The sequence below is a fragment of the Mesoplodon bidens genome, assembly GCF_964165515.1.
Source record: "Mesoplodon bidens genome assembly, chromosome: 8".
NCBI classification, from domain to species: Eukaryota; Metazoa; Chordata; class Mammalia; order Artiodactyla; family Ziphiidae; genus Mesoplodon; species Mesoplodon bidens.
In genome coordinates, this window is record NC_138165.1 from 83,067,996 (window position 1) to 83,081,083 (window position 13,088).

General features: G+C 39.9%; 1 protein-coding gene across 2 annotated transcripts in view; it reads left to right on the forward strand.

Annotated features, from left to right (window-relative positions):
* The window catches only part of PARD3B (par-3 family cell polarity regulator beta), a 1,049,764-nt gene that overhangs the window by 965,948 nt on the left and 70,728 nt on the right, over nucleotides 1-13,088 (forward strand). For both annotated transcript variants that reach the window (XM_081242115.1, XM_081242116.1), the window contains exon 22: nucleotides 8,683-8,762. In XM_081242115.1, the coding sequence (XP_081098241.1) occupies nucleotides 8,683-8,762 (80 nt within the window). The remainder of the gene's footprint in view (nucleotides 1-8,682; nucleotides 8,763-13,088) is intronic.

The following is a 13,088-nucleotide window of genomic DNA, read 5'->3' on the forward strand; positions in this document are numbered from 1 at the left end:
ATGTATATGTATATGGCTAGAACTTGGATGGTGCTAGCATGAAATTTAATGCTTAAAGCCCAATAAATGTGTTATAACTTTATAATGTTGCAGATTGCTTTGCTATCTTTGTCATCCAGCTTTAAAATAACTATGTGCACACATATAGTTATTATATTAATAAGGTGTAATTGGTTAACATAATGTGGAAACTACATACAAGATAAGTTTTATAAATGTGTGTAGGTTAGAAGGGACTTTAAGGATTTATGTTTTAACTCCAACATTTTACAAGGGAGGAAAATACAGGCACAAAATGGTTAAAAAGCTTATCCAAGAGTTATTTTAAAAATATTTTTATTTGCTGTATTTTCTAAACTAGCAGATGTTCTAAGCAAGTCTATAAGCTGAATACCCAGTTATTTGACAAAATTACTGAAATTAAATTAGAGAAAATAAACACTTCAGAAATAATGGTTTGAATGAGTGTGTGTACTTTTGCTTCTCTAGATAGCATATTTGTAAATACATATCTCAGGAATAATATACTTCACATTGCAAAAGAGAAATAATTAAGCAGCTTATTTTAATTAGTTTCTTTTTGTTTAGATGGAATATTGTCAGTTGCCCTTCCTCCAAACATGTAGCATTTTAGAAGAGTGTCTGAATATTAGAAGATTCTCAAAGCCAAGTTTATAACTTTTTAGATGTTTTTATTGAGCTGATTCCTTTAAAAACCTTCCAGCCAAACCTATAGCTAGGTAAAAGCAATGTAATTAAAAGGAAGCTTCTGGAAACTGCTCAAAAATATCTGTCATGATACCAACTTGAAATGAAAGGCATATTTCCTAAAATGGCATCTACATTTTTATACTTTGCATTTTAATCTTATGATGTGTCTGGCAGCATGAAACTCATTTTTGGGTAATGGGTCTGAGTAAGACATATTTGTAAGTGAGGATGTTATGTATAGGTGAATAAGCTGTATTGCACCTTTGCACAGCCTTTCCATCACAGCAGCTTTTAAATTTCCTCAGGAAAATTGACATATGGGACATAAATTACAACATTGGCAAAAATGTGTCCTGACCTGTAGGAATAGGAAAACATGTTAATTTTAAATTGTTTCCGCTTTTTATCATCAGATATTTGATTTATCCTTTAATTTTAATGAATTGTTTAAAAATGTTTGAAAGGGCATTAAATCTTCCCCTCTTCCATTAATCTGCAAATGGGGGAAACAGGGGTGTTAAATGGCCTCTTTAGTATATTGCTTTATGAAACTGCTGATTCTTGCAATGCCAGGCTAGAAATACGCACTAATTTAAGGAACACTGAGTGTAAGTGGCAAGCTCCTTGCTTTTGTAGAGAAAAGACTAATAGCTTTATTTTAACAAGGCTCTTAACACCACAGCCAGCAGGCACTGAGTGAATGAAATTGGGAGAACTCCCATGGACTAAAAGCATCTTAATTCAACATCCCCCCTGCTCGCCCCCCGCCCCCAAACACCAAGCCCTCCTGATAGGCTGTCATAAACTGTCATAATCCAAACAAAGAAGATCGTCATGTGCAAGGCATACCAAGGTATGAGCTTTTCAAGTTGTTTTGAATAAGCTCTCTGAAGTTTCACTTCCTGAGCAGTAGAGAGATAAATATGCCCCAAATCCAAGCATAAGTTCTAACATTACATTGTTGTGGAAAAGACTATGTTTCTGTTACGGCTTAAGTCAAGATTATTCCTATCAGATGTATATTTAGGTCATTACATTAAAAAAAAAAAACCTGCATGATACCAAGTGAGATAAAGGGCTTCTTTAAAAAAAATTAATTGGATCAAAGCCGCTGACCTTATGTTTTTGTGATGCGAGACATTACCTAATAAGGAGTTCTTCAAGGAGACGCATTTCTGAGTCTTGTTGAGCACAGAGCAAAATGAGAAATGAGCTTATAAATGCCTCTGCCAGTTCTCTCTCCCCTCACTCCCTCCAAAAGTGGCTTGACTTCCTAAGGACCCGACTAAAACTTATAATTAGTTTCTCTTTGGCAACCCTCTAGCTGCAGTTTCCTACTTTCAGCTCACAGCTATTTGTAAGAATCTTTGTCCCCAACACAATAATCTGTATTGCCAGCATTTCTGGTTGGGATAGTAGAAGTGACCAAATTACAGGAGGAGATTAGATAAGTTATGATTTATCCATAAATCTTATATAGCTATTAAAATTCACGTTTGTGGAAACATGTCTACTAGCACAGGAAAATGCCAGTAGTAAATAGTTGGGAAAAATTCTATATACCATTAAAATATGTGTATATTTGTAAATGTTAACAGAGGTCATCTTTGGGTGACTTAGGGAGAAAAAAACAGGTAAATCTGTTTTTTAAATAATGGAACACAAATGTATTGCTATCATCTCCCTTGACCAACCGTGTGTCCCTGAGCAGGAAATGACTTTTCTCATTTCTGTGTCTTAGAGTACTTAGCATGCGGCTCTAATATTTAGAGTCACTACCAAATGTTTATTTACTTGAAAGTATTAATCTCATTTTCTGAACGTGATAGCATAAGACAGTGCAACCAGTGGGTGTTTATTTATTAGAAAACTGTAAAGATTTTCAACACCATAGAGTCTGGCTTTCAATAAAGCACCAAGCAACATCTCATTGCCAATTCCCACATACCCTTTTACAGACTTTCTATCAGTCAATGTTCAGTTGCAGAGAACAATATACACTCTAGCTAGTTTAAGCAGGAACAAATTTCTTACACCATATTAACAGGCTTACAGAACCATAAGGAAGGCTAGGAAACAAATTTTTAGATAAGCTTTCAGGAATGAGTTCCCAAGCCACACAACAGAACTAGGCTACCCAGGGAGTTGTGCCATTTCTTTGAGGAAGGTTTTGGCTCCACAAGCCACACAATAATGCCTATTTCAGAAGCCACCATAATTAGGAAGGTGCCACAAATAGGAATTCGCCTTTAGTGCCACCAGCTCCAAAGCTAGCTATGAAAGCTACACTCCACCCCCAGAAACTAGAGCTGGCACATCTGCTAACACTGCCATGAGAAAACCAAGCACACATTTGGACGTTCTTGCCAGAACCAACAGTGGAAGCATCGCCAGTGCCTCAACTCCATTTCTCAAATGACGTGGCCCACCTTAAATCACACCCAGAACATTGACTACAAGGGAATTCTGGGAAAGGTAGTTTTCAGCTTTCCAGGCTCTGTGGTTCAGAGTGACCCTCGACAAGGAGGGAGCATCGAGTAAGTTCGCCAACACACCATATAAGCCACAGATCTTGTCTTACTGAAGCTCTTGGCTGCTTTTGACACTGTGAACCACTCCCTCTTTCGTGGAATTCTTTTCCCTTAATTCCCGTGAACGTTCTCTCCTTGCTCTCTTCTTGACCAACAACTTTTACTCATACTCCCTCCTGGGTTCAACTTTTTTTTTTTTTTTTTTTTTGCCTGCCCCTTAAATTACGGTATTTCTAAGATTATTATTGGTATTCTCTCTTTTCATCACATGTCTTTTCTTCTATTCTGTCCCTGTAGATTCTTCCTGGGCCGTCTAATTCTTTTCCAAGGTTTCAGGTACCAACTATAGGCTGAATGTTTCTCAATTCTACATCTCTAGTCTAGATTTTTCTTTTACATCGCAAAATTTTATACTCAGTTATCTCTCAGACATTTCCATCAGATGTCCCAACTCAAGCTTAATATATCTAAGTGTTCCCTCCTCCAACCCCTACCCCTACCCCCTAAATCTGTTCTTTTTTTAGCCCCATCTTGGCAACGGTTATCAAATTCACCTAGTTGCTAAGTTTGGAAACTTTGGCATGATTCCAGACACATCCTTCCCATTAATTCTCAGTCAGTTGTATTAAATTTACCCTTTTAACATCTTTATGATGCTCCCTTGTCTCCATCCTTTTGAATAGCCCCCTGTTTAGGCCTTTATCATCTCTGACTTAGACTGTCACGGGAACCTCCATACTATGGCAAGAATAATCTCTCTGACTGTTCAATATGTGCTATCACTTATGGAATATCACTTCTCAGTGGGTTCACCATCAACTAATGGTAAAATCAAGTTCCTTGGCATGAGCTCCTCCAAAATCCAGTCCATGGCACTTTCTCCAGAGCTTGGACTCTGGGATCAGACAGACCTGAACCTTGTCTCAGATATGCCGTGTCCTAGCTGTATGACCTTAGGCAACTGCTCAGTTTTCTCATGTGCAAAATTGGGCAACCATTGGGGATATTTGGGAGGAATGAATGGGCTAATGCAAATAAAACATTTAGCCTTGTACTTGGCACTCAATAAGGGCCAAATAAGTGTTAAATTGTAGTAATCAAAGAAGTACTAAAAAATGTAGGGAGAGTCCATGTTGGATAGTCTATGTTCTTGGGTAGACTCAATATTGTCTATATGTCAGCTCTTCCCAGCTTGATCTATATATTCAATGTACTCCCAATCAAAATCCCAGCAAGTTACAAAGTGATTCTAAAGTTTATGTGGAGAGGCAAAAGTCCCAGAATAGCCAACACAATGTTGAATGAGAGGAACAAAGTTGGAGGACACACACTACCCAACTTCAAGACTTACTATAAAGCTACAGTAATCAAGACAGTATGGTATTGGAGAAAAAATCAACAAATAGATCAGTGGAACAGAATAGAGAGCCCAGAAATAGACCCACAGAAACACAGTCAATGGATCTTTGACAAAGTTGCAAAAGCAATATAATAGAGCAAAAATAGTCTTTTCAGCAAATGGTGCTGGAAAAACTGAACATCCACATGCAAAAAAAAAAAAAAAAAGAAAGAAAAGAAAAGAAAGAAAAAAAGAATCTAGACACAGACCTTATAGTCTTCACAAAAATTATCACAGACCTAAATGTAAGATGCAAAACTGTAAAACTCCTAGAAGATAACATTGGAAAAAATCCAAATGACCTTAAGTTTGGTGATGAATTTTTAGATATGACACCAAAAGGATGATCCATGATATATATGGGAACTCTCTGTACTTTCCTCTCAATTTTGCTACAAACCTAAAACTTCTCTAAAAAATAAAATCTATTTAAAAAATTGCACTAGTGGCAATAATATTGTTGTAACCATAATAGTAGCACCATTGATATTGTTGCTACTGTTACTAATATCCTTTTCCTTAGAGCCTCTGTTTCTTCTTTTACCAAATTTTGACATTCCCTGGGAACACAGTGCTCCTTTTATGCCTCCATGTTGTTTCACTTTCGTTCTGTCTACTGAGAATGCCTTCTCCTGCTTCTCCTACCCTCTCCTTCTCCTAACAAACTCCTCCTCATTCATATTCAAGTTTTAGATGAAGCTTCAACACCCACATGAAGCTGTCTTCAACTCTCCCAGGTGGACTCTGGTATCTGTTCCTTCAGACTCCCACTACCTCCTTCAGACTGACACTCCAGCGGTGATCTCATTGTACTGTAATTGTTTGCAGGCCTGTCTCTTTTATATTTAAAGCAATGAAGAAATCAAGCCTCTGTTCATTGTTTTGAAAGTGGTCCCTAATGTGGCATTAGAATACAGAAGGTGTTCAGTAATTACTAATTGAACGATTGTATTAAAGATGCTGCAGTATTAAACACACAAATTAAACACACAAATACATATACAATTGGTGAAGAATGGAATAATTTTTTAATTGAAGTATAGTTGATTTACAATATTGTGTTAGTTTCAGGTGTACAGCATGATTCGGTTATACATATATATGTGTATATCTATGTTCTTTTTTTGATTCTTTTCCATTATAGTGTATGACAAGATATTGAATCTGTGCTATACAGCAAATCCTTGTTGTTTATCAATTTTACTCTCATACTCCCAATTTATCCCTCCCCTCCTTCCCCTTTGGTAACCATAAACTTGTTTTCTATGTCTGTGGGTCTGTTTCTGTTTTCTAAATAAGTTCACCTGTATCATTTTTTTAGATTCCACATATAAGCAATACCATATGATATTTGTCTTGCTCTGTCTGAATTACTTCACTTAGTATGATAATCTCTAGGTCCTCCCATGTTGCTGCAAATGGCAATATTTCATTCTTTTCTATGGCTGAGTAATATTCCACCATATATATATATATACATATATATATGCATATATAGATATATGTATATATATGTATACACACACACACACACACACACACACACACACACACCCCACATCTTCTTTATCTACTCATCTGTTAATGGACATTTAGGTTGCTTCCATGTCTTGGCTATTGTAAATAGTGCTGCAGTGAACACTGTGGTGCCTGTATCTTTTTGAATTAGAGCTTTCATCCAGATGTATGCCCAAGAGTGAGATTGCTGGATCATATGGTAACCCTATTTTTAGTTTTTTTGAGAAACCTCCATACTGTTTTCAAGAACAGAATAATTTTTGATGTATAAGCATGCCATCCATCTTTTGAAACCTGGCCTTCACTCTTCTACTTCCATGAAGTCTTTCCAAACACCATCATCTGTGCTTCTGCTAGTAACATCCTGAATGACATTGGTTCATGCATTGTCCTACATCACTCTTTAATTATTTCATTTCTGATCCTTGTTTTCCCAACAAGACTAAAAGTTGCTTAAGGATAAGGATCATCCTACATTTCACAGAATCTAGCATGCCAGCAGCTTACCAGAAGAACCACAGCACATGGGCGCTGCCTCCTGAGATACCAGAATGTTGACTGCCATCATTAAGCCAGGCTGGTTCAGATAACGGCCCTGAAAGTATTAACTTGGAGTTTTGTGGCCACGTGAAAAAAATTAGTTGTAAATGTCTAAAGCCATACTAAGGATACATAAATAAGATGTTTTTCTTTTTTTTAATTTTTATTTTACCCACAGTCTCCTAAAAGACCCACCTCATTCCTTATTCTTCTGTATCTACGGCAATGAAGCACGATGTTTTTATAACAACCACAATTAGTAATCTTCAACATATTTCTGGTATCTACATTAATTCTCCCTCCATAAAAAAAATAGGTCACAAACAAACCAAACCTTAGATAGGAGTGACTGGGGACAATACTTCTATCCATCGCTTCTTTTTCTGTGCCATTTATTTATCCCCTAACTGCCTGACACCATCCTTGCCCCTAGTTTTTGTTTAAAAGGTTAGCAGTTTAAATCAGGGCTTTATCCTAATGCAGAAAATTCTGTCTCTCTGTAGTTGCTTCTAAAGCTGTAAGTGCAATCTTCATCCTACCTAGGTAGCTATTGGGCTGTCAATCTCTCAGATAACGCCAGGTGCTCCTGTTCCATGTATTGGTGAAATATAAAGAGGTGTTACAGGGCACACTCCTAAGGGCCTCCTGTAATAATGTGACACCAGGAATAGTCTTTCTTAACTCTAAATGTGCGTATATTCTCATTTTGCAACACCTCCCCTGACAAACCCTCCCTACACACACCACCCAAGCTGGGATGGTGGTTGCATAGAGAGCTGGGACTTTTCCTAGGAGGAAAATAAATTCCAGCTTGAGTACTACCCAGAAAAATTTCCTCTACAACCTTGACACTGTTACTTCCTGTGCTTATTAGCAAACTCTCCCTTCCCCTCCATTATAAGAGGCCAGGTTTTCTATTTACCCCTTCCATGCCCATTATATGAGAGGTACCCTAGCACAGAGTGGCCATAAACCACGTGTTGACGGGAACAAGTGAGGAATTGATTGGTCACCAAGTACCTTCAAATGCCATGTTCATCCCATATGTGTCTTTAGTTTGTATGATAGATACAGAAAGACTATATGTAAAGTCTTTAGATTCATGGCACTAACGCACTTTATTGAGAACCTACTGGGGCCAGTCACTCAGTGCCCATCAGAATCTCAGAGGCTGGTGGAAGAGACCTGAAGAGAGGTGAACACAGGAAGTACATAGGAAGGGACAAAAACCAATAAAGACCAACACTAGATTGAAAATAGTTTGTCACTTCTCTGTGTTTGTTTATAAGGGAGCGGGCTCAGTGAGGCTCAGGTGATCAGAGAGGGCTTCGTAGAAGCTGTGGAAGAGGTAGCTGCTTGCCACCGATCCCAGGTAGTAAAGAAAGGTTTCGTGGAAAGTATACACTCTTATCATAGCCAAGAGGAGCCTAAGGAGACATGATGACTAAAGGTAATATGGTGTCCTGAATGGGATCCTGAACAGAAAAAAAAATAGATAAAATCTGAATAAACTACGAACTTGAGTTAACAATACTGTATTAATATTGATTTATTAATTGTAAGAAATATACCATAGGAATATGAGATGTTAGTTATAGGGAAACTGGGTGCAGACTATATGGGAACCCTCTGTACTATCTTCTCAATTTTCCTGCCAGTCTAAAGCTGTTCTGCAAATTAAAGCCATTTTGAAAGGAAAAAAAAAGCCCTCTTAACAATCTACAGAATATCCCTGGCATGGTGACAGGAGGGAGTCAGTTTGACAATGACCCTTTTTTTGAAAGAAGTGACTTTGTCGTTAAATGCCATGTTTGTAGCTCGATCATCAATTCCTATAACGATGCTGAGTTCTTGCCTGCTTTCCCGTGGTTAATTTTTGGCAGGCAGCAGCAGCGTTTGTGCAGTGATTACAATTTTGAGATGCATTGTCAGTAACCAGGGTGCATAATGGATCTTCATCTCTAATTACTTTTCTCTCCACAGGTGTCTGGAAAGGGTCCAGATGGGAACGCACACAACCTCCGCTTTGAGGGGATGGAGAGACAGTACGCCTCCTTACCCAGGTAGATCACTGAGGGGTCTCCCCTCACCATCCCACCCGCACATAAAGTCTTCAGAAAATACACATGGAATAGAAATCTGGCTCTGAAATGGGGAGTATGTTATAATTTTGCCTTACTGCATCTGCCACAACCCTCGTGCCATCTTCACAACTGTGCTAATAATTGAAACACTTGTGGGTTATTTTTTAAGGGAAGAAAATAGTATATCATTGCAATTGAACATGTCAGCAAGAATATTGGATTCTGAATGGAAATCCTAAGCCATTGCTATAAACATGGTATTGAATAGCCTGTACCCAGCTTAGGGACAATGAAATAGTAAATCCTCTGTCCTAGGAATTACCCACAAGGAAGGGCATGCCAGCCTTAACCCTGGAGCTTCATGTGGGTGTTAAAAAGCAGGAGAGAAATATGCACCTGGAAAGGGGTTCTTTGCTTGATTTAGAACATGACCGTGTTCTTTGGGCAATAAGCAAATATTGCTGAGAGGCACCGACACAGTGTGGGGAAAAGACAGCTGTGTGGGAAAGTTCGCTTGGTGATTCTGGCCTAACAGGATCCACTTATGCTGTAACTAGACACCCCTGAAAATGAGATACAATTCTCAAAGGTTTGTGCTCTTATCTGTGAGATGAAGAATAATTTTAGTCTGTAATCAATGGCACATGACAAAGAGGAAACCTTTCCAAGATGACATACAGTGCAGTGACTATGGGAGTTGAGTGAGTTGAGAGTGTGAGAATTTGTGAGTTTGAAAACAAAAAACAAAGAAAGGTTAATGCCAGGCAGAAAACTAAAATGTTACAGAATATCTGCTTTTAAAGAGGGGGGTGGTGGGGAGGACCCTAAGTAGAGCTTTTCTATCATCATACTGAATTGTTAAAGTGCTAACTCAGAGCTGGGTTACCGTTTTGAGTTGCATGTTGGCTATATTTCTGCGTGTGAAATGACAAAAATAACAGCCCGAATATTACAACAGGCATAGCCCAAGTGACCATTTGCTCTCATAAATAGTATGTTGATTTTCAAAAGTAATAAAATCTCAAATCTAGCAGAGAACCAATTTTGAACACTGATTGGGCAGGATACCCAAAATACAATATTTTAAAAGCTCCTGTACAATTATCTCCGTTTTCCCGTTTTATATGTTGTCTCATAGTTATTTTTCTCATCCTTGATTTCTTTCCTCTCCTTATTTTCTCCCTGGCTTAGTATTTTGTTTTCATTTTAAAAAATAGAAGTAGTCTCCAAAATTCATTTTAAATATAAAATTTCTGGCTTTCGGTATTGAAGTGCATGGAAATTGTGGTTAAGGCAGATGGAAAGTACTGTATTCTTAGGATAAGAAGAAGAAGGAAAACTGGAAACAGTTTAATGTCTTTCTGGCCAACTTGTACTCAGACTGCGGAAATGATTTTTTTTTTTTTTGGTACAAATCAAAAGCACAGAAATAGCATTTATAAGTAGAGAAATTCAACAAATTTCACTCATTCATTCCTTCCCCAAGTATCTACTGATCATCTACTATGCATCAGGCCCTGAGAATCTGGAGACTGGGGATGCCGTGGCTCTAGACACCTAGACAAGGACCCACCATCTAGGACAGGAGGCAGCAAAACAACTTTTTGTGAGAGTGCAACCAGTGCTTAGATTAGTAATGATTAACATGAAGTCCTCTGAATTTCCAACTCCTATTTCTTTTAATGAATAAGCCCTGAAATGCTCAGCCATGGCTGACTCTAAACACATCTATTTTAGGATTAAACACTGTGGAGGGAGTGTTTTGACAGAGGCAATACGTTGATGCTGTTTGTGGCTCTGGAGCTATCATCGCAATATATGAATTAACAAAATCCTGCCAGCCCCGAGAATATAACTGTAGCCAAAAGCGAAGCGTCTTAGACTGAAAACAGTTTTGACGAACAGTGCACTCACACATGTAACACAATGGTAGAAGTGATGAGCTGCACGTGCTAACACACCTTTTTAGCTACCCAGCAAGAAGGAGTCATGATGGAGAATAAATAAGGCTCAGACAAATGCATGAGACGTCCCTGGCACTGGTTTTTTAATGTAGGGGCTTGAACTTGAGTTTCCATCTCAATTGTCTAAGGGGGATGTACAAAGTATCCCCACCAACATGCTCTAATCCATCGAGGGGGGGCGGTGTCCATATTTACCCAACAGGATGCAGAATGCCGAGGCAGGGGACAAGCTACTGGCTGCTGTGTGCCGGTGACATTTACCCTGGCTTTCTAGTCTTCTCCCGCCCCTAGAGATCTTACTGTCCACTTAATTGAATCACCCCAGCTCCACTGTTCCTTTTGTCAGGGGAGTGAGGCGAACACATCTCTGTAGGCACCAGATCCCCTCTTAGTCACAGAGGTGGGGAGCTTTAAAATATTTATGGAGTTAAATTTTTCATTAAAAATAGGAATAATTCTATCTACAGGAAGTCAGTGGCCAACCTTATAGGGGACTTAATATGCTATGGACTGATTTGGTTCCTATGATGTTTGTGAAGTGGATCACAAGAGTTTTAAGACAAACTCAACAGTGTTGATTTATATGCCAAATTTGGAGCCATCAACACAGAGAGAAAATGCCCCCCAGCACATGGAGTTGGGGAGGAGCCCCAGTCAAGGGACACCCTGCTATGCTTTCATGGAACTCTGTCATTTTCAAGCAGGCCGTGCAGCCTGCTGCCAGGCTGGATGACACCTGACAAAATAAAGCCAGCACCCTAGCCAGTTCAGGAAAAAGATAATTCCCAGCACTTGCTAGTTATGAGGTTGCCTAAGGCTAAGGGCTAAGCGATGTTAAGTGTTATCGTTAAGCAATTTTAAATCTTCTGCCTCTGAAGAAAAATGACTTTATTTCTTCTCTCCTGAGGGTGCTGTTTTGGAAAGCGGAGTGTGGTTGTACTACAGCCTTGTTAGCGAGCACCAGGCTTTTCCCAGGGCCAGTGTTTCAGCATCCTATCCAGCCCCCACTTCTCTCTGGTAGTAAAGAGAGCAAAATCAGCATCCCCTTCTTCTTGCCTGACACAAATTATTCCTCGCCCCGGGTGAGCAGGGAAGTGGCTGTCTCCCGGGCTGCTCTAATGTGTGAACAACAACGTGCATATTTTTGCAAACAGCTTCTTTTTCACTTCAGCCTCCCAGCCTCTTTCAATTCTCGCAGGCCCCATTCTGATTTTACAGGCCTCCTCCAGGTCCGTCTGTTCAGCAAGTGAACTCTCTCCTCTCCCATCGGAAGCCTCCATCATTCCCACCTGGCCCACCCCCGGCCCCGTGGGATCCCATTATCCCTTCTCTGCAGGTGGCTCAGTGCATCAGCACATGATGTTGCTCTTCCGGGCTTGTAATCAAGTGTTGAGTCCTGAGGAGGGAGCACAAAGGCTCTACATCTCTTCTGTGGTCCTACATGCGTGAGTGCTGAAAGGTTGCTGGAGAAACTCATAAAAGCATTCACTGGTTCCACTACAAAATTCACATTATCCAACCCCAGCGGGGCCCCTGCTGCTGTCCAGAATTCCTTTTAGTCGTGCTGTTGACTCCCTTGACTATCCCCACGGTGGCCATTCCAAACCTTTTCTGCTCCCGTTAAGTTCTGCAAAGATGACTCAGGCCCCCAAGCCCAATCTCTAGAGATGATCTCACTTCCTTCCCTTTACAGCCTTGAGACATTCAACCTTAGTTCCTCAACTTCTCCCTACAATTCAGACTTGCTCTGTCTTCACTAACACACGCTTCCCAAGGAGAGACATGAAGGCATGGACTTGGAGTCAGGCCATAATTACAGCCCCATCCATCACTTCTCACCTGGGTGACCTTGGGCAAGGATCCAACTGGTCCAGGCTCAGTCCTTTAATCTGCAAATTGGGGATTATATTAGGGACTCTGTACAGCGCCTGTATGAGTATTAAATACGAAGGATACAAGCAAAACCCTTAGTGAAGAGCCTGCCTGGCATATTTTAAGGATTCTTTTTATATTGTTAGTTCTTTTTAATTTTCTCTCTGGGGATGACATGTTCCTTTCTTTTATGAGTCAAACCTATACAGCAGAGCTCATTCTCACTGGCTTCTTGGGGACCCTACATAGTCAACTACCCCTCTCTCAGCTGCATCTTTAAGCCCTTGGCAGTTGCTTTCCTCACCCTGCCTACTACTGTGAATGCATAGGCTCAGCTGCACAGTTCACTGGGAATTCCTCAGCGTGGAGAAGGGGAGCGCCAACAGCTCATGGAGATATGCAGGGGGCATAACTGCGGCTGAAGGATTAGCCAACTCTTAGGGAAGGACCGGCAGTCCGGATGATCAAG